The 23,676-nt window shown below is 35.8% G+C and overlaps 1 protein-coding gene across 10 annotated transcripts in view; it reads left to right on the top strand.

The window, feature by feature from the left end:
* The window catches only part of slc15a4 (solute carrier family 15 member 4), a 163,327-nt gene that overhangs the window by 14,226 nt on the left and 125,425 nt on the right, over positions 1 to 23,676 (top strand). For all 10 annotated transcript variants that reach the window (XR_012383625.1, XR_012383628.1, XR_012383631.1 and 7 more), the window contains 2 exon segments: positions 130 to 271; positions 5,090 to 5,167. Coding sequence is in view for 1 of the 10 variants with exons in the window: in NM_001320529.1 (NP_001307458.1) it covers positions 130 to 271; positions 5,090 to 5,167 (220 nt within the window). In the remaining 9 variants the exon portion in view is untranslated.

The following is a 23,676-nucleotide window of genomic DNA, read 5'->3' as shown; positions in this document are numbered from 1 at the left end:
TTCCTCCTTTGCTTCTTTGCTTTTTTTTTCTTTCTTCCTGAGCTGTTGATAATCTCACAAATATTGCAGTGATGTGATTTAATAATGTCTACACAGAAAAGCTTGTTACAAACCATGTTTTCCCTTTAGGCCAAAGCCAACTGTTCTGGATGGCGCTAAAGTAACATATGGCGGCCGGTTTTCAGACGAGAAGGTGGAGGAAGTGAAATCGCTGGTTAAAATACTTCCTGTTTTCCTGGCCCTCATTCCATACTGGACTGTCTATTTCCAGGTAAGGTTACTATACATCTTTCAGATCTGTCAGCTTTTAAAAAAAGGGAGTTGTACAGCTGGCATATTAACTTAAAGGTCTCGTGAAATTGAAAAAAAAAAAAATAATAATGTTAGTTCCCTTCAGTTACACTGCAGGCAAATGTGACCCAAATCTGGTTTTCTTTTGTCCACATGTGACTCATTTTGGTTATGACAGTGTGAACGGCTCAAACATCATGGAATCTAATCTTTTCAGTTCTGATTTGTCCCACATTCATATGTGGTACTAAATCAGATACAGATCTGATGTTTTGCATTGTGACCGCAGTGTGAACTGGTATGTAGGAATTCATGTGACCCTTACATGATTTTTGATCGACGTGCATCATCATTCTGTGCTGCAAACATCTTCAGCTGCATAGTACAATAGCACACAGGGCAAATACCACAAAAAGTTGGTTGTTCATTTTGAATATTTTTTTTTTTTAAGCAAAACTGCCTATGTTGTTTATAACGAATTCAAATGAAATAACAGTGGGCTATAGGTTATCAGACTCTGAAACACTTACGGACCAGATGTGAGCTCCACCTTCACAGTTCAGTCTGTGGCTGCTTATTGACCCTTGATGAGTTCACTACATTGGTGGGCAGGAAAACGCACACCATGGTTGTCATAAATCACAAATGATCAGTGTTTTCAATCACACAATACTTATTTTAGGATTCAAACAGTAAAATACGCATTAGTACTTGGAAAACAACATTTACAGTTAATAAAATATCCATGAAAATGGCAATAACTATAATAAAAAAAATGTATTCACTTCATTCAGTATACACATTATGTGCAAAATTAGACTTTTGCATGCGGGGCAGTGTATGACTACGATCTTTTAACATTTGTAAATTTAATGCTGGCCACATTTATAACAATAATGTGGACAGCTATGCCAAAAAATCAGATCTCAGAAAAAATCTCATTTGAGCACTAAGGCCCAGTCCCAATTCTTCCCCTTAGCCCTTTTCTAATCCTCTTTAGGCGTAGGGCTAAGGGGAACACACCAGCCACAATGGCACCATAGCTACACCTGAAAGTTAGTAGATCCACAAATTAGTATTTTTTATTTTGTCATTGTTTTAAATTTTTAAAACAAACAAGCATATGTTTTAATATATTCATAATCGTGTTCGGGTTTTACCGTCATGCTTTTTAAAACAACCGCTAAAATAAAAACTGCTTAATTTCGCTATCTATAATCCCTAATAATAACTCATGTATATCAGTCCCACAACATTTTTTCACTTGATGACGCTCGAATACCCTTCACTTTAGAAAAGTCTAGTGGCTGGGAATGGGCTTTTTACAGTGTCTGCTATAATGTTAATGTTGTTTTTGGTGTGCACAGTATAGTTACGATCTTATTGACACATTATATCATTATGATAACATAATATATACCTTCAGTGATTTCCTGAAGATAAATACCAAAAAATAATGCAACTGGAATAACTACAACAGTCTGATCTTATATGAAGCAAGAGATTGTGATGACATCTGATGACTTGTGCTGTTGCTGTAGTGTTGTCCCATTTCTTAGAGGTAAATTTAAAGCCCTTCCCCTTCACACCCTGTTTCAAGGGCAAAGGGGAAGGGGTAGGGGTACAAAAATAAAATTGGCACTGGGTTAAGTGTGCTCAAAAAAAGTGCCAAAAAGTGCGTTTAGAAAATATAAAACTGATAGAAACATGTAAAACTTGTAGATTGTCCCTTCCGCCTAAATAGATCTACTTTTTTTTTTACACATACTTCAGTTTTTCTAGATTCTCGATTTCGAATTCTCGACCAATCAAATGCTATCTAGAATCTGACATGCCCCACCCACTTTAATTTGATTTGCTTGATTTCAACCACTTTAACTTGCAACACTTTAATATAAACAGATATTATTGGCCTTTTTTTTTTTTTAAGAAGAGGAGCTACTCTCTCACCCTCTCTTAATTTTTCATTTGAGATTACGTCAATCATTGAATAAAAATACACATTTCAAAGCACTTCACCGGACCTTTAAAGTATTTGTTGTATTGTAAAAAGAACTGCATAGATGTTTTATTAGCTTGAAGTCTCAAGGTGTCTTATGCTGAAGAAGGATAGACTTGGTGTTGATGAATGGTGTCATCAAATACATGTGATTGATGGTCATAAGCAGAGACTTTGTCTATGGCGTATTAAAGGTTAGTGCCATTTGGAACCTTTATGGGACGGGTGGGCATAAAGCCCTTGAGCAGACAGGTGCTTCCATTAAGGTCTTTATATGTGCTTAGCTCAAGGTAATTTAAAAAGGACAAGCAATAAAGACAGGGACATCTCTACTACCCTGCAACAGCTGGCATGGGGCCCATAACCACTCTATTGATGTCACTTCGCTGACCTAAACTACTGCAAACTGTTTTTAAGTACAATGAAGTTAGTTCTAACCTGCTCCAGGACATGTGTTCAGGTTTAGAGATCACAATTTTAGATTTCACTAATCAACTTTAAACAAAGTGACACAAAAAACACACTCTCCAAGATTCTCTTGTTCCAAATTAAAGTTCACTGAATAGTGAAATAGTTTTAAAATTGTCAAATTTTAATGATGATTATTTATAATTATTTTATTATGTTAATTATTTATTTGATGCAAGATCATATTTTTTAAGCTGATTGGACAGAACTGTGCATAGGTAGTGATAGTGTGTCCACATTCATACTGGACTGATAGAAACACAAAGTCTGTTTTTTATTTTTATTTTTTTATTTACTGAGGTTAAAATATCCAAATCCTAGTAATTTTGAAGCCACAATGTTATGTAGGAACGTGGTTTTACCCACCCACCTAATTGATTAAAAGGCGCATATTAACATGTTTCTGTAGTAATGTGTATAAACATGCCCACAAAACTAAGAATAAAAGACGGGGACATCTCTAATACCCTACAACACCTGGCATGGGGCCCATAACCACTCTATTGATGTCACCTTACTGACCCAAACCACTGGAATCGGTGTGTTAAGTATCATCAAGGTAGTTCTAACCTGCTCCAGGACATGTTGTGTTCAGGTTTAGAGATCCCAACTCAAGATTTTTAGCTTTAAACAAAGTGACATAATAAACACTCTCTCCAACTTTCTCTTGTTCCAAATTAAAGAACACTAAATAGTGAAATAATTAAAAAAATGTCTGATTTTAATGATGATTATTTATTATGATTATTTAATTATTTAATTAATTTATTTAAAGGACACTTTTGATACAAAACCTACTTTTTAAAGCTGATTGGGCAGAACTGCGTGTAGGTATAGTGTCCACAGTCATACTGGAGTGATATAAAAACAAAAAGTCTCTCTTTTGTTTATTTATTTTTTTAAACTTCCTGATGTTAAAAAATTATCCAAATAGTAATTTTGAGGCTACAACTTGATGTTTTGGATTGACAGGCGTGTATTAACATGTCTCTGTAGAAACACGTATAAACGTCAACAGAACAGGATCTGGAAAGAAACTGGGATTAAAAGATCTGTTCCAACGCTCTGTGATCAGCTGCACCTCAAGAATGAGTTTTACAAGGAGTTTTTAAAACATTTTTAAACAGTGCGTGTTTAACTTTGCACTGATTTTGGTCTCTTATATCGTTCCTCATATATTGTTGTACTGTTCTGCCACCATCATGGTACAGGCCCCTGGTAAATTAACTTAGAAAAATTTTTTACATTTACACTTCCATGGAACACTTCCATGTTTAAATATTTTTAATAATAAGTCTATTTTCATTTATCCAAAATATGAGCACAAAACATATTATTTTAAACTATTTATTTTAAGCATGTGTAGCTAAAAGGTGTCAAGATCAGACTGCCGGTGTCAAAACAAAATAAAACAAAATACATAAACATTTTCCTAAATAAAGATATTAATTTAATCTTTATTTCTATAGCGTTTTTACACAGTAGATTGTATCAAAGAAGCTTAACATAGAATTTTTAGTCAATTGAAACTGTATCAGTCCAATTTTTAGAGTTAAAATTTAGTTTAATTGAGTTCAGTGTGGTTTAATTTTCACTGCTAAAAGGCCAAACATTGAAGAGCAAATCCCTTGATGCAGAGCTCCACAAGTCCCAAAGTCAAGCACGCCAGTGGCAAGCAAGAAAACTTCACCAATTGACGAAAGTGAAGGAAAAAATCTTAAAAGAAACCGGGCTTAGTTGTGCACGACCATTTCTTTAAAAAAAAAGTTTTGATTGAAATGAAATAAAATTGCATTGCATTGCTGTAAGGGAGTAGCAAATAGTTTCTTGAGGTAAAAGAGCTTTTGTAGAAATAGTAAACTGCTATAACTACAAGGGCTGTTGCGTCATAGCCTAACTTGCAGAAAAAACAAGATTCTCCAATCCAATTATGACTAAAGGTCATCTTTTGAGACCCTGTCATCCAGTGTGTTTTGTCTTTTGAGACACTTGCCGACTGTTAGAAAGGTTATCCTGCATTGTTAGTCCTTGGAGCCCTAAATTAAGGTTTGTGTAAAGGACAATGGCTCTAACTTTTGGAAAAAAAATGCCTAATGACTTTGTGCATGAATAGATATTGGAGATTGTTTCCTTGAAGCACCAAACTGCTTTTAAGCGCTGAAATCTTGCCACTTGCTTTTTTCTTTCCCTGCCCCATTTCAAATCGGAATTAATAGCAATATTCAGAAACAATGTCTGTACAAGTGCTAAATGGATCACAGCAGACTGAATGAGATGTGAGTACAGCATGTTTATGTGGGCTGTTTTTTTTTTCTGCCTCTTTTATTGCAGATGCAGACAACGTATTATCTCCAGAGTCTCCATCTGACAATTCCTGGAGCCGATCCCAACTCCACAGACTCCCACCCGGTAAGAGAACCACTATTTCACTGCCAGTAATGTCAGATCGCTTCCAAATTGGCCTGGAAGAAAAATATAATTGCTTTGTTAATGAAGAGTTCAATTATTAAAGCTGTTGGCCTCCTTTTTTTGCCTGTCCTCTGGTCACTTTCCTCATCAGTTTTCCAATATTTTGTAGTCTGCTCTCTGCTATTAGGAAGCAACAGATTCAATGCCACAGATGTTTTCATTAATGATACATCTTGCTATAAATGTCTGCAAACCAGGGATTCATTGCTCTTTTAAATGAGATTGATGTAATAGACTGACTCATTAATAAAACTAAACTGTAGTTTTGTAACTTTATAAATACTATGGTTCACAACCTTTTTGGCAATGTTGGTTCTGGGGTTTTTTTCTATTCCAACAAAAAAGTTATTTAAACTGCATGAAATAGAAATGACCCTTTTTTATATTTTGACACAGTTTCTAGAAAAACAGAATATTAAATGAGAAAACAGTTGGCATTGCTTGTTTTTGTTCTACTGTGAGTTGATGGATGAAGTTAAGTAGGCATTTCATTCAGAAAGATTTGGAAAAGGGTTGCGAGATAATTATTACACCCTAACAGACACCTTCTCCTCATCATTACTGTTTGTTGTTCTAGTGCTGTCACAAACTAACAGGGGTTTTTAACTGACAGCAGGGGCATAGATTTAGCATGGACTGAGGATGCATCTCCACCAATATCTACCAACGGTTGAAATGTTCCCACCAATAATTTAATTCACTTAAAAAACACGCTGTCAATATTAATGTAGATATGCACAAAGGATTAAATCATGTTCTCAAACAAATGTGAACATTGTGATTAGCTGTTTCTTTCCCTGCTGTCATGTGAGAGGCTGTAACTGCGTTCAGATGTAACATAAGGAGCTTATTTTTCAACAAAAAGTATAAAGACTGATTTATACTTCTGTGTAAAGTGCACGTGTATGCCATTTTGTTTTGCGTTTACCTTATGATTAAAGTTGTTGCATGTCCACCAGTTTCCAGCTCAAAATGAGTGAGTTTAAACTACTACTACATTAATGTAGCGTTCAGAAAAAAAACAAAACACCAGCAAAGAAACTCGACACAGAGGAGCATAAAAACCTCACTGCCAGCTTGCGTTTCAGAAGTGTTATTGCAGAGCAACACAAAGAGTGCGCACAAGTATAAATGCTCGGCAACGCGCAAGGCATGGACTCTGGGTCACACTGATCACTCGACGCAGAAGTATAAAACCAGGCTTTAGTCACATGAATTCAAGTTTGCTAGTGAATGAGGTCGTCACGATAATGCTGTTAATGCTCGTGTTTTCTAGCCCACTTTAACATAGAGGGCTCTATTTAGAGTCCAAATCGCAGGGCGCAAAAACATTAAGGGCATGTCAGAATCCACTTTTGCTATTTTAAGGACGGAAAAATCCGCTTTGTGCTGTGGCGCATGGTCTAACAGGGTTTTGCTTATTCTCTTATGAGTTATAGTTGTGTTTAGAGAATAAACCAAGCAGAGTCTCATCTCCCATTCCCTTTAAGAGTCAGTTGCATCCCGCCATAAGCGCATTTGCTATTTACATGGCGGACTTTGTAAATGGAAAAAATTAACCCTTCACTAAACAGTTAAGCAGAGCATCTACAGCGCAAGAATGAGAGAATGAGCCTCCACATTCTTTACTTTCACTTTCATACTTGTGGATAAGGAAACATGTTGTACGCACAGACATCTATTAGCCTATACATAATTAATTTTGTTTGTTAAGCGCAAAGATTAGTTTCAAAACTATTTTTAAATTAATTTCTAATTTCCAGCAAGAGAATAAATACACATGCTATGCCCCAATATGGTCTTAAACCGGACAGGTGGTCAAATCTACGCTTGTTTTAATAAAACAAATATAAATATGCATATAATAAGTAATAATACTAATAACAATAACATTATACAAAAGCAAATTGTTATGAATCAACTGAAAAAGCCCCCCGAAATGAAAAAGGCATGAACTATGGTTTTCATATTTATGTAAGCTAGAAAATAATAAATTTTGTAATATTTTAATCCTTTAATTCTTTTTCTTATGTAAAGATATTTTGTGTTGCTGTAGCCTACACCCTGTGTGTATTAAGGAATTTGTAAGGGAGGTGCACAAATAACGGGCTCTTCGCTGGACTATAGACCTGCTTTGATCTGGTCTATCAAACAGTCTATTTTAGTTCCTAAAAATAGCAACATGCCAGCAATACTCCTTAACACACCTCTTTTTTTAGACCAGAACACCTATGGGCGCAATAATAAATGAAATGGAAATTATAAATGATTTTTTTGTGCGGCCCGGTAACAATTGATCCATGGACTGGTACCGGTCCATGGACCGGTGGTTGAGGACCACTGGTATATCATACAATGCCCCAATTTCTTTGATTTTAGGGGCATATAACTGCATTCTGTAAACTTTATATGGCCAATTTTTATTTTTATACAAGTATAACTACATTCAATAAGCTCTTATAGATTTTCGAGAAGACATTTCATGCGGCAGTGCAAAATACGATGACTTGTGTTTGTCAGGTTTAATTTTAGAGCACACCGGATGCCTGTGTTGATGCCAGGTGCGCGTGTTGTGTTGTCTAGCGGCGGAGTAAAGGCTGTTTAGGATACTCTCTGGAGAGTCTGGCACACATGAGCCAGAGAAATCCTTTGAAAACCAGGGTATTAACTCCAAAACCATGACCCTCACTAATCGCAGATTAGCACCCAGCGCTCGCTTTCTCATCTGAAGTTGCTGTTTATTTGTTTTTGTGCGGCGAGCGCGCGTGTGGGTGTGCATGTACACGCTCTGCTAGGTAAGTGTGTCAGAACCTTCGCCTTGAATTAAATCCCCTCAAAACGGTTTCACAGTGACTAATGCAAAATCACGACTCGCGGGCCGTCTGATCAGCAGTGACAATGCAGTCACATGTTGCTCAATGACCATGCAAATGCACAGACACAAATGTAACTGGATGAGCGACTTGCGCATTTGTGTGTGTTTGTGCGATTTCACAGCTCTCTAAAGTGCAGTTTTCCACAATTAGATGCAAAGTCACATGGTCGGCAGAGAGGAAGTGCAAAAAATGACAATGGGGAAGTGAAAAAGATGTAATTGGCTGCGCTAAATAACACATCAGTTTAAAGTATGACTGCAGGGTCATATTGAAAAGACCCTTGTAAAGCACCTCTTGCTCTGTAAATATGATTTGCCAGAGAACTTTCACAGTGATTTTGCCATCTTTCTGCCCACATTAATTAATATGACATGGACTATTTAGTCTAATGTGCTTATTTAAGCTTATTTCATTTTATAAAATGTTATGAAACCGCATCTAGTTGGTTGACTGGGTTTGTTTTTATGGGTCAGATTGTAAGAATATGTGAGGCTTTCCTTTTGAAGAATGAATAAACTCAGTCCAGCATTTTTTTGTTTGAGATTTTGTTTGTTCGTCATTGAATTTTCAGTTAAAGGAGAAGCGGTCTTTTTTCAGTCTGCTTTAGGGGAAAAATGGGTTGAGGTAGAAGGCAAGAAGAAGTGAGATTTTTTTTTTTTTTTTTTTGCAGCAACCAAAGAAAATGTGTTTGACAAAGCGTAACAATACAACTTGATTATATTTATTATTTGAAGTTTCCAATATGTACATACAGTGCTCAACATAATTACATAATTGAGTACACCCCATTTTGAAAATGAATATTTGTATCCATTTCTCAGTGAATATAGGCAATGTATTCTGGTGCATTTGAACAAAACAGATTTATTAAACAGATGTATTTATTAGAATAATATTTTGATATTTTAGTTTTTAATTTTTATGTTTATATTATATGAAACATATTTAGAAATTGAACAATAATACAGTTAAATTCAAGCAAAATATTTTAAAAAAATTATAACTTACAAAATTTCAACAAATTATTATTATTATTTTTTTTATTAATTATTATTATTCTCTTGATTTTTCCCCCTCTTTTTTTAAATTCATATTTAATATTTTTCTATAACAAATAAATTTGGGTGTACTAGTTTTTGGACTGTTATTTTAAGTTATTTTGTTAGATAAGCTTTAGATTTATCTGACTAATCTAATGTATGCACAAATATAATATTGTATAGCTTCCTATTAAAAATTTGAATTTAAAAGGTAGGTTTGTGAGGGATCTACTTGTACATGCTGAGCACTATATGCTGTAAACACTAGGATTTGAAAGTCTGGGTAGTATTTAAGGAACTTTTTTGGTTGTTTTTAAATGATGAGTCTTATGTTCACAAAGTTTGCATTGATCAAAAATACAATCTTTTCATTTTCTTATTGGCTAAGTCTCTGTATTAATCAGGGGTCGCCACAGCAGAATGAACCGCCAACTTATCCAGCATGTGTTTCACACAGTGGATGCCCTTCCAGCTGCAACCCATCTCTGGGAAACATCCACACACACTCATTCACACTCATTTACTATGAACAATTTAGCCTGTACCCAATTCACCTGTACCGCATGTCTTTGGACTGTGGGGGTAACCGGAGCACCCGGAGGAACCCACGCGAAGGCAGGGAGAATATGCAAACTCCACACAGAAAAGCCTACTGACCCACCCAAGGCTTGAACCAGCGACCTTCTTGCTGTGAGGCGACAGCACTACCCACTGCACCACTGCATCTCACCATTTAACTTTCTCCAACTAGTTCAAAACTCTTTTCAAATGAGTAGAATAAACTTTCAGTAATTTTTAAGTTAACTACACTCATTTCATTTGATAAAGTTGCTGTTGGGTTTTACAGTGTAGTTATTAGGTCTTTATAATTGCACTTTAAGCTAAATACCAGTATCTTTTAATATAAGAAAAAATATTATGCATAATTAGGTAAGGGCAAAAGGAATTTGTTATTAGAAATTAGTTTTTAAAAAAATATTGTTTAAGCATGTATTGGAAAAAAATCTCTCCATTAAGCAACACTTTAAGCACACAAATACTCTGTTCAAAATAACTCTAAATTCACAGGATGGCTAATAATTTAGACTGTATATAATAACATTTTAAAAGCACTCAAACCTAATAATATTCTAATAATATCATTCATTTGTGGAAAGCTGAGTTTTTTTTCATTATAAGTTTGAAACCTGTTATAATAGTGTACTTTTACAGAATGCTTTTGTTTAAGGGTTCAAAGGATAGGATTTTCTTTAATTAGATTTTTTTTCTTTGTTATTTAAATACTTCCCAAATGATGCTTAACAATGCAATGAAATTTTCACAGTATGTGTGATAATATTTTCTGAATAAAAGCAGTTTTTAATTTTTTAAAAACATATTAAGATCAAGATTATTAACCCCTTTAAAGCTATATATATATATATATATATATATATATATATATATATATATATATATATATATATATATATATATATATATATATATATATATATATGTGTGTGTGTGTGTATATACAGTAATTGGTTTTACTGTCATCATGCCAAAGAAAAAATAAAGCAGTTATTAGAAATGAGTTATTAAAACTATTATGTTTAGAAATGTATTAAAAATATTCTCTCTATTAAATAATAAAATAAAAACTAATAAATCAGGGGGCTAATAATTCTAACTGTAAATATATTTTTAACATTGTTTATGCAATTAATATTAGTTCATTTTAATGTGTTCTTGCTGAAAAGTGTTTTTTAAATCACAGTGACCCTAAACATTTGAATGGTTGTTGAAACGTGTTATGTTGTCATATGTTAAGCTGCTATTAATTGGTTTTAGAAGGCTTTGCTTGCTGGTTGTTTACTGAACTATGACTTTCTGACTCGTAAGCCTCGTCTAGACTGTCAACCCAAATCTAGCTTTTTTTTTTGCACATGCAGTTGTAATATATCATGAAATATTTTTTTTAGCTAAACAATTTCAATATGTGCTTTTAAATCCTATTCAAATCCAATTACTTGAAAATTGGTCTTAGTCCTCTCTAATCAGATTGTACATACTGTAGCTTTGCTGCTCATTCCACTTTCTTAGGCCACACACTGGAAAATCAGGATTTCTACATATTGTATGTCAATAATAATAATAATAATAATAATAATAATAATAATAATAATAATAATAATAAAAGTTGTTTTATTATGTATAATCATAGCATATTTAAAGGTTTGTCAAAGTTAAAGCTAACTAAAACAACAACACACAATCAATACAATATGTATTCACTAATTCATTCATTGATGTTCCTTCGGCTTAGTCCCTTATTTATCAGATATCGTCACAGCAGAATGAACCACCAACTTATCCAGCACGTTTTACACAACAGATGCCCTTCCAGCCACAAACTAAAACATTTACAAAACAAATATTAAACAGTAAATGTACAATACAAGAAGTTATCATATAGAACACGATGCCACATAATATCATAAGCTAACAATCCGATTCTTCTTATTGTTAAGTGCACCAGCTCAGCAGCATTGCCACATAAACTGATTCAAATGTTCTTTAAAATGAATGAACAACCCAAGACACACAATTCAGAGAGGAGTATTTGTGAATAGTCATTTAGTTTCCATTAAAATTGGTTTGTGAAAAACATACACTGAAAAAGATGATTCCCTGGATTTACACTTTTTTTAAAGTTAAGATGGTTGTAAAAAATGTATTTGGGCTGAATTTAAACAAACAAATTAAGTTGAACATTAATACATTTAATTTGATTGTTTAAATTCAACCCAAATAAATTGTTTATAATAACTTAGCAGAAACTTTTTTTTTGTTTGTTTTTTCAGCGTACATATTTTTGAAAAGATCTATTGATCTGCTGCAGAGGTCAAAATGTGCTGAAAATGAGCAGCACTGTTGGACTACTGTTAGTCAGTCTGGTCTACGTATTCTGTGAAGTATATAGGTGGCAATGTTTGGTTGAAATGACTGCACAGAATAAATGATGAGCACATCAGCTTACCAGCCTACATTTATGCTGCCTATTAAAGTGTTATAAGTCAAAACAGCAGCCACAGGGCCAAATGGATCTGAACGGTTGTGTGTTAAGTCATTTAGATAATTAAACTTTTTATATACATCTTGAAAGCTTACTCTTTTTAAAATGTATAACAGTTTTTTTTTTTTGTAATTTAATTACAATGGTTTGATTAGTCCACAAATGAAAGTATGAATGGCAGGTCAAACCCACCCATCCACCCATCCATCCATCCATCCATCCATCCATATAGTAAAAATAATATGAAATAATGCTAAACTAAGTATTGATTTTTTGACACATTTTTCTATTGCCGCATACGTACACTGTATATGTGATTAGTTAACTTTGCTTAGACCTATTGCTTTTAAAACAATTACTTGACTGTACTTAAAGTAAGTAAACCTGTCTAATAAATAAACTGTACATAATTATAGAATGTTGTTAAATCAACTTAAAAATTCCATGTTACAATGGGTTTACTCACTTTTTAAAGTCAACTTGTTGCTTTTTTTCCAGTTAAAGGGAATAATCAATTAACACTGATCTAAACAGATGCTTTACTGTATATGAAGAGTGGAAAGTCAGTCATTTAGATCATTTCACTTTTTTTAATACATTTTGAAAGCTCTTTACTGTTTAAAGAGCGTTCTCTTTAAAGGCGTACTCACACTATGCTATCCAGACCGTACCCACGCCCGTTTGCTGGATCGTTTGAGAAGTGTGAGTGCTCTGAATCGGGCTCAGATGCATTTCACTTGGCCGGCTCTGGCCTGGTTGGAAGAGGTGTGCCAGAGTGAGGTTCACGTGGACTCAGTAGTGTAGTGTGAGTGCAAAGCGTGCCTGAGCCTGAAATTAAAGACGAGACATGACTTTTAAGGGACTATTTCATATGGATTTATTAATCATTCCTACTGTTCAATAAACACTAACTGTCGTAGATTTTTAAAGGTGCAACACAACAGCTACACCTTTAGCAAACCTCCTAATTCCTGCAGCATAAGGACTTGTGGCTGATTTGTTCAGCAAAACATTTTTTCGGTGTGTGTCACTGCATCCCAAACAATTAAAACATTATAAAGATATAAAGAAATCTCCACTGTGCTAAGCGAGAGCGCTTCTTAGGGCCTACTCACACTATGCTATCCGTACCGTGCCCAGGCCCGTTTCCCAGGTTGTTTGAGAAGTGTGAGTGCACTGAATCGGGCTCAAGCACGGTTCACTTGGCCGGCCCTGGCCCGGTTGGAAGAGGTGGGCCTGAGCGCAGTTCACTTGGGCTTTCAGTTTCGGGCTTTGGCGCGTTTTGCACTCACACACAAGCGTACCGCGCCAAAGCCCGAAACTGAAAGCGAGACGTGACTTTTTAAGGGACTGTTTCATATGGATTTATTAATCATTCTTACTGTTTAGTGAACGCAAACTGCCGTAGCTTATTAAATACGCAAACCCTTCACTGCACGATAGCTGTGCGCCTTCAGCTGTGCGCTTTATGATTGTTTATGAGCGGCAAAAGTGGCGGATCTGTCCGGTAAAATATCTGACTGTGTATCACCGCATCCCTAAGGACTGTTTGGCGAAATATTTGACTGCATGTCACTGCATATCAAACGACTGAAACGATTTAACAAGAGAAATCTCCACTGTGCTGCTAAGTGAGTGAGAGCGCTTCTCACTGAACAGCACAGCAGCGATGACGTAAGCGTGCCGAGGCCCAAAATGGTGTGAGTGTGGGTCGTCGGGGGAGACGGGAGGGGGGGACAAGCGTGCTTTGGCCCGGTTCGAGGCAACTGTACCTAGTGTTTGGCCCAAATGCATGCAAGTGCGGGCCGTCGGGGGGTATGGAAGGGGGGACAAATGTGCCCTGTTCAAGGCAACTGTACATAGTGTGAGTACGCCCTAAAGGGCCATGAAACCCCCCTGTCTCAGAAGGGGGTTTTCACACCTCTAGTTTGAAAAAAGTCAGGAAAGTGAGTGAGTCCAGCTTTGTTTAGATGGGAATGAGTGGTGAAAGAGGGAAGGGTTTGCATGCATGCACTGATTTTCACAGCGACAAAACAAACATAGACGCAGGGGGGAAAGACGGTGCCGATGTTTACATGTGCATCAGTTATCGAATTATTTGACAAATTATTAATTTGTTGACTTTAACTGCAGTTCAGCACTTTCACTTTTGAATTCAGGAACATGTCATGTATGCCCCCTGTGACAAACAAGATACTGAAGGCGAGGAACTACTGGAAAAGTGTAGTTGTTTTGGAATTAATACCGCATGCCGTATGGGAGAAACAAAATCCATATTTTCTATACTGAGCCCTTTTAAGGCTGTTAATTTAAGAATTTGTTTAATAATATATTTAGGTAAGAAATAAAGTTGCATTGTACTTTAATTTGTTCCCTCATTACACTGTAAAAATGTAATGACAAGTCAAGACAACAAATATATATATAATAATATATGTTATATTTTATTATTTATTTTAGTAAGCTCATTTATTTTAATAAGTTAATCAGGTTTCAACTGTTTTACTGTTATACCTAATATATGTAATCAGTTTGATTGATGTTAGTTGAAATGACTACAAAAGCTTATTTGATTCATCTAGTAAATGTAAAGCAGCAACAATTCTTTTTTACACTTAAACCATAACAAGAGACAAACAGCAGATATTTGGCTGCCACTCCAATTTCCTTAAGAAATATTCTGGGAAAACACTGATGACTCAAAAGCACATGAGGTCTTTCCCCAGCTTCCCATTTCAATAGAAATCTCACAGTTTTGCATTCTCTGTCTCGGGTGCGATAACGTTTCTCTAGAGTCCGTACCCAAGTGTGCAAATCCCCATCTGTCGCTTGTTCTCTCACACAAGGGTTTCCCCTTCTAAATGAACATGTGCCGGCACAGATTTGTCTCGGTGGACTGCGCAGCCTAAAGGGAATCCACTGTACAGTTTAACAAGGCCGAACTGTGAGCTCTTAATTAGCAGAAACCCTTAGAAAAAAAAAATAACAGACACCAGTTGTGAAAATGATATGATGATAGAATGATGCAAACTGGCAACTTCAAATGAAGAATAAAAAAGTGAACGATGATGAAGGGGAGACTCACTGAGTGCTTGGAGGGACATGTATGAATTAGCAATGCTTAGTCAAAGAAATGTAAATTTAATAAGGGAGAGCGCTGAAGAATTAAAAGTGTTAAAAACGTCAGTAGTTTCCAGACTGACTGAAGTTGTAGAATTCAGATCAAACATGCTGAGTGAGACATGCTTGCCACTTAAACTCCGAATGCTCTAGTGTATGTGAGTGCCTCTCTGTGTGAGTTCTACGCCCTTCTACACCTGCAGGCATGGTTGCATAATAAACCTCTTTTCCAGCTCCGGGCATTTAGGCCTCTGGTGTTGTATTTCACAGCCATTATTTGATTAACGTCAATTAAAAAGTACAGATGGTGAAATATTGTGCCGGGTATTTTGAGTTAATTACAAGCAATTTAGACGGAGATAAGAATGGATTGGGCTGTTTTTTAACTTTCGCTTCACGACTATCTGCCCACAGCTGCTCATTCTGATCATCAAGGCCTGTCTGTGTGTAAAATGAGGATAGATGATTTCCTGCGGCGGCCAAAATTAAAATGCGAAGAATCTAAATTTGTATATATATTTTTTTAATTGGTGGATCTGATCATGTATTTGTCATCACATGTGTGTCAAAGGAATTTTTGTTCTTGTTTACGCCTAGTCACTTCATAGTTTTCTCTGATCGGATTATGTGAAAATAGTTGCAATTTTTGACATTTTGTTATACTGTACATAAATGTTTCTGTGCTAAATGGCTAATATTCTGATCTTCAAATCCTTCACTACTGTATATACTCACCGGCCACTTTATTAGATACACCTGTCCAACTGCTTGTTAATGCAAATTTCTAATCAGCCAGTCACATGGCAGCAACTCAATGCATTTAGGCATGTAGTCATGGTCAACACAATCTGCTGCAGTTCAAACTGTGCATCAGAATGGAAAAGAAAGGTGATTTAAGTGAACGTGGCATAGTTGTTGGTGCCAGACGGGCTGGTCTGAGTATTGCAGAAACTGTTCATTCACTGGGATTTTCACTTTCACACTAATTTGGCATCAACAACATGAAAGCATGGATCCCTCAACAGTTCATGCTGGTACTGGTGGTATAATGGTGTGGGAGATATTTTTTTGACAAATTTTGGACCTATTAGTACTAATCGAGCATTGTGTTGTTATATTGAATATTGTTGCTGTCCATGTCCATCCCTTTATGACCAGTACACCCATCTTTTGATGGCTACTTCCAGCATGATCACGTGCCATGTCTCAGACTGGTTTCTTGAACATGACAGTGAGTTTACTGTACTCAAATGGCCTCCACAGTCACCAGTTCTCAATCCAATAGAGCATCTTTGGAATAGGGATGCAACGATTAGAGATTTTGGTTTTATGATTATAGTCTGAACAATATTCACGGTTATCACGATTATTATGTGTTCTTTCATTTCAAAATACTACTAGATTAGAAAAATCACATGAAAACTTCTTATATTTTAAAGTGTAATCAGTAACCAATTAATACAGCACTAAATAACAATAAAAACAAACAATATAATTAATTTATCTTTGTACTTAAAAATAAGTGAAAATGCTTTTGGCATTTAAACATGAGTATTAATTTTGTATTGAAAATAAATGACAGAACAAAAACAAATAAATAGTTTTTGTCTTATGTAAATTTAAGCATCATATTACTTAAGTATTTCACTTTTAAATTAAACAAATGTAGTCAAAGACTGCTGAATACCTGTCTGAAAGGTACTAATATGCACTCAACCCATGTGCCTCCATTGGAAATAGCGAACTTGTGTGCGTAAAAGATGGGATATGTGAATAGCTTGAGTAGTTAAAAACCTCATCAGCCATACTGTAGTTAAAATCAGCCTTTGATCCAATGTGCGTGCGTAATGTTTACAAGTTCGGAACTTTAAACTAGTGCACAGTTGGCATAACTTTAAGCTGCAGCAGTTTTGTTCCATGCTGAGATACGGTGTTGAGAAGCCTTTACGATTAATTAACCGTGACAAATTAAACCAGGGTTAATAGTGGAATCGGTTAATCGTTGCATCCCTACTTTGGGATGTGGTGGAATGGGAGATTTGCATCATGGTTGTGCAGCCAACAAATCTGCAGCAACAGTGTGATGCTATCATGTCAATATGGAGCAAAATCTCTGAGGAATATTTCCAGTACATTGCTGAATCTATGCCACAAAGGATTAAGGCAGTTCTGATGGCAAAAGTATGTCCAACCCGCTACTAGTAAGGTGTACCTAATAAAGTGGCCGGTGGATTTGACTAAGTTATCTAGACTTAAGCATCAGATAAACTGCATTTAATTACAGTTTGTTTACAGAAACATAAGCTATATATGGTATTTGGCATATAAATGGTTTCATATGTTTGCTGCAGGAGGCTTTGTACTTCACTCATGTTCCAGTAAAACATCATTACAAGTGCGCAAGGCAGCCGCCGTGATTACAGTCATTATAGGCTAAATGAAGAGTCTATTTTTGTCATAGAGATACGTGCAAGACGTCATTCAAATCTGTAAAGGGTTTCATTCATTTGTGTATAACCTGCTTCCATAAAAACAAAGCAATGTTCCTTTGTAAACAAACAAAACACAGTTTTTTTATATTATTAGAAATAAAAAACTGTTACTAGGCATGTGATGCATCTCTGTTGTTAATACTGCCATTTTATATTTGCATATTTTAAATTATTTTAGTCATCTTTCAGTTAATGACCAGTAAAAAAAAAAAAAAAAATGGAAAAGGAAAAAACACAAAACATCCCAAACTGCCATCTGTGGTGATGTGTATTGGATTAGCAAAGTTGTATCTCGCTGCCACATAGCCTATAACATGCTCTCACATGTTTATTTTTGTAAATTTACACCTGCAATGTGCATGATCAGATGGCTCCCTGATCATAAAAAACACATTAAGTGACCAGGGGCCTCATGTATGAAGACTTGCGTGGAAATCATACTAAAACATTGAAAAAATTCAGATGTATGAAACACTGCGTACGCCGAATCCCACGCATATTCTTTTGTACATCAGAATGAACGTGAAACTGAGCGCAACATGCACGAGCGCAAAACCCCTCCCTGCCTCCTCCCCCGTATGGATATGCTAATGACTATACTTTGGCAAAACCCAACGAAAAAGCAAAGGCAAAAGCAAGCAAGAAGAGAAACTTTGAACAGAATGTGAATTGAAGGTGCTGCTTTCGGAGGTAGACCAGAGAAAACGGTGTTATTTGCAAGTTTGTCCTCTGATATTAACAACAAAAGAAAAACATAGAGTGGAGAGAGTTTAGCTGATGCAGTTAACACAGTTAAGTCTGAACATCGCACTGTGTGGATTTAAAAAAGAAATAGTGTGATTTATATGTGTAAAATGTTGTAGCATCCTTAATAATCACAGTGGCGCAGCTCGTAAAACGAATGGCAACATGTTTTGACGCGTTCAAGCATGAACTCGGTTCGAATCCAGCGTCTGATGAACTCATTCTTCTTTTTTTTCCCCGCTACATATCAGATTTTGCCTACTATTTATCACGAGAAAGACAAGTAGAAATCATTAAGTCTGTGCATCATATTTTATTTGCACATTTATTGAATGGAAATGTTTCTGATTCACGCATGCAAATTCATCTTCAGATGGCGCCTTTATAGCGATGTGTGTGCAGTAGATCGCTCCCATTACATTGGGAAAACAGGCGACCGCTGCAAATTGCGCTTTAATGTTTGGCTGGTCAACTGTATGGTATGGAAACCTTATATACCTGCTAGATGAACCCGTCTCATACAGCTGCCATTCCAAGGGTCAAAGATACTTTGTAGAGTGCAATTTAACACAACTGCCTCTAGAAGTCGCCAATGGAAATAAAACAGACATGCACAAAAAATGTGGGTATGCCAGCTATAAAGCTGGCGTGGAGCTGCGCACATTCCCACGTTCAGTTCATCGTTAGTAAATCCAAACGTGGGCGATTCTGAGCGTGAAACCTGGCATACGCAAAGTTTTTTTGCGTACGCAGCGTTGATACATGAGGCCCCAGGTGTAAACAACCTCTTAGTCTACATACAGTACAAAAAGAAAAATAAGTATTGAACATGTCACCATTCTTATCATGAAACAAATTTGTAAAGGTGCCGTTGTCATGAAATGTTCACCAGATGTTGGTAACAACCAAATAAATCCGTATATGCAAAGAAAACTAATTTATTAGTTTACAAATAAAATAAAATGAGGCAGGGAGAAAGCATTGAACACGTAAAGAAAGGGAGGTGTAGAATGGCAGTGAAAGCCCAGACAGCAGCTAAAATCTCTCAGTACTTGTTCAACAACTCTCTGCCCTTCATCATTGTAAATTAATATCAGCTGCTTCAGTCCAACATCTACATTACCAGGATGATGAAGATGAAACCAGGGAAGACATTTCAGCGAGACAATGATCTAAAACACGGCCAAGGAAAATCTAAAATGCTTTCAAAGAAAGAAAATAAAGCTGTAGAATGGCCCAGCCAATCACCTGACTTGAATCCAATATAAAATACAAAGTAAAGACCAGTTTGGATGGACAAAACTCACAGAACCATCAAGGTTTTTACCTTGCACTGCTGTGCAATGCACGTGACTTCATTCTCAATATGAGAGTCGTCTTTAAGCTGCCATCACCAAAAAAGCCTTTTATATCAAGTATTAAATATGTTTCAGTAGTTCAGTTCTTAATCCTTGTGTCATTTCAGTGTTATTGCACTTAACAATTCTTCAGATTTTTTAAATAATTTTTTTATGTTTGTATTGTTTGAGTTTTTATCAAAATCTGGTTCAAATTCACATCGACGGCTCCTTTAGAAATATTATTCCCAGGAAAAAGCATGGCATGTTCAATACTTAATTTCCCCACTGTACATATTAAACAGAAAATACACAGATACTTTAGAAAGCACACAGTACATTAAAGTGTCTAATGCAGTGGTGTTCAAACTCAGTACTGCGAGCCGCTGTTCTACAGCGTTCAGCTTGTCTCAGCACACCTCACTGGAAGTTTCTAGTATGCCTTGAGAGAGTTTGATTATCTGGTTCAGGTGCATTTAATTAGGACAAGGGCCCTCTAGGTGCAGAATTGGACAGCCCCTGTCTAATGTTTCAAAGAACTGAAGGCTGGCTAAAGAAATGCTTTCTCATTCACAGAAACTGATATTTAGGTGTAAAAATTAAACGCCAAACTTATTCTGACCTTAATTATACTGTTTACAAAGATCATACACAATGTATTGTGGTAACACTCTAGATCAAAATACATTTTTTAGGTCAAAACGTTTCGACTTACATCAGGTCTTCATCCGGTTAAACAAGACATTTGAAGAACTCAAGAAATAGTCAAGCTCTACATTTTGTCTTTCAAACACTTTACTTTAGGTCACAATACATAATTGTGCACTGAATCTCTGGCAGAACAGTAGAACTGAACTACTTTAGTGTCTACAACACAATTGAATATTTAATTGTACCTGATGTGATGGTGGTGGTGGATAAGATCAAGTAAAACATTCACTTGATCATTTCTTACTTCATTATTCCCCCCTCCAAATAAAATGAAGCTCACGCTGAAGCTAAAGTTCCAATTTCTTAGCTAATGAATTCTCAACAGCCCTAAAAGCTTGTTCTCCTTCAGTGTGACCTCATGGAGATATGCAGCTGCAGATAAATAGTTGAAAGAGTCGTCAACCTTTTGACTTTTTCATCTAATCAGTTACTCTCCACTAATCATGTTCTGTTTTCTGTGAAAAGCTCCTCAAATCTGACCCACTAGAGTTATTTAACTACAGTAATAGAACAGGGAACCTCAAATCTCGCCTGGAGGGCTAGTGAGCTGCAGAGTTTAGCTCTAACCTTTATCAAACACATGAGCCTGCAAACCAGTTTGATCAGGGTGGAGATATACTCTACAGCTCATTGACCCTCCAGGGCAAAAATAAATAAATGGTTAAATCAGTGGTTCTCAACCATGTTCCTTAAATAGTTTCTTGATTTGGATGTCTCCTTTGTCTGTCACACCCCTTACAGGTCTTTCAGTCTCTGCTAATAAGCTGATGATCTGAATCAGGTGTGTTAGTTTAAGGAGACATGGGCTGTTTCTTAATATGCGTTCTTCTGCGATCTTGTTTTCTTATGTTCTTGTTTAATGTCATCATCAACTGCCAAAGTTCAGTTCTAAAACTCAAGACCGCAAGAACTGAGGATGCATGCAAGTTCCCGGATGTGTTCTTAATATTAAGGCCCCATTAATGCAGACACGTGTTCAAAACTCGCTCAAGAAGTCACAGGAATCAATGTGGCTGAATATAGGAGGTTGGAAGTGCAGCATTTTATATAGATTTATTATTATTATATATTAATTATATTTATATATTATAATATATTATTAAGTTCAGAGATTTAACTTATTTCCCTTAGGAGTGTACTTAAATGAGATGGTAACTGTAAAAACTATGAAAATAAAGACATAAACACATTAGGGGTGTTTATTTGCTAAAATTCATATTAAAATAAGTTTTATTTGTATTGTACTAACTATTTTTCTAAGGCTTTTATAGTACATATTGTGAAAAGGGGAAAAACACTAAGGGCTCTATTTTGACGGTCCATGCGCAGAGCGCAAAACGCAGGGCGCAAACGCTTTTAGGTCGTGTCAGGATGCTTTTTTGCTAATTTAAGGACGGGAAATCTGCCTTGCGCCGTGGCACATGGTCTAAAAGGGTTGAGTTTATTTTCTTAATGAGTTATAGGTGTGTTTTGAGAATAAACCAATTAGAGTCTCATCTCCTATTCCCTTTAAGAGTCAGCTGCGTTGCGCCAAGAGCGCATTCGCTATTTACAGGACGCAAAGTAAGTCTAAGTGGAAAAAATGAGCATTTCACAAGCAAACAGTAAACAGTTGACAGTTTTTTTTTAACAGAAAACTGTTAAACAGAGCATCTACTGCGTGAGAATGAGAGATAATGGATCACTTTCACTTTTGCTCTTGGATAGGGAAACCTTTACGCACAGACATCAATTAGTCTATAAATAAATACTTTTGTTTGTTAAGCGCAAATATTCGTTTCAAAACTATTTCTAAATTCAGTTCTAATTTCCAGCAAACGAATAAATGAACAATATTAATGAAGTGTGTTCAAAAACCTGAGTTATATCCTAAAACACATGCTGTGCCCCATATGGTCTAAAACCTGACAGGTGGGCAAATCTAAGCTTGTTTTTAATAAAACAATTATAAATATTGATATAATAAATAATACTGCTAATAATAATAACATTATACAAAAGCAAATTGTTATAAATGAACTGAAAAAGCCTCAAACGCCTCAAAACGACTCTTGCGCCAAGCTAAAACTACCAAAAGACTATTGCGTCGCGGCTTGCGCCACATTGCGCCGGGTGTATGATAGGGCCCTTAATCGTTGTATGAATGCTGTAATGTTTAAATAGTTTGCCATTAAAAACGTGTGAAGGTCATGTCACCATCAGGAAGAACCATGAAAGAACGCAGCATCTCATTTCTCAGAGGACGCATTCTGTTTTCTCACGATCTCCAGAGTTTTTTTTCCAAGATAACTTGGCTAGACTCTCCACATGAACGTGAGTCCATTCTCTGTGTTCTTGGAATTAAAAACTACACTGTTTTAATTTACTATGATCTCGTATGTGAAGCTGCTTTGACACAATCTACATTGTAAAAGAGCTATACAAATAAAGGTGAGATAAATTAAAAAACAGCCAGGGGAAATGTTCAGAGTTGGTTGTCCTCCAGGAACATTAATGAGAAACACTGAGTTAAATATAACCCTTTTGAGTCTCTATGTAAGAGATTGTGAAATAGCAAGACTGGACACAGAGTGTAGCTTAACTGTATTAAATTAAACTACACATGTAAATGTGATTCTTAATTAAGCCAGAAGTATAATTTTTGCTCAGGGTACATTTAAGAGATATCTCTTGAGATCAGACTACCATGGACATGTGTGTGTGGGGTATTCTGTCTTGGGCTAGTAAGCAAGAACACCCCAAAAACCTTGACAATTACAGTAAGCTGTGTTTCATCTGACAGGGCTCATTGTGTATAGTATATATATTAGTATATTAGTAGTGTGTGTGAATGTGCTCATTTAATTAAAAACAAATTGAAAAGCACTAACTTGAATAATGCTTGTGTTTTTATGTTAACATTAGTGATGATAGCTGCATTCATTCCCACACAACTATATTCTAATAATAAGCAAATTATAATTAAGAAATGTAACAAAAAAATCCTTATTCTTAACTTTATTCATTTATTCATACTATTGTTTGTCAAAATGTTTCTAAAGTTTCCAACCAGTATGTTTAAATTGCTAAAC

The sequence above is a fragment of the Danio rerio genome, chromosome 8, assembly GCF_049306965.1.
Source record: "Danio rerio strain Tuebingen ecotype United States chromosome 8, GRCz12tu, whole genome shotgun sequence".
Taxonomy (NCBI): domain Eukaryota; kingdom Metazoa; phylum Chordata; class Actinopteri; order Cypriniformes; family Danionidae; genus Danio; species Danio rerio.
This window is presented reverse-complemented; position numbering and strand designations above follow the sequence as displayed.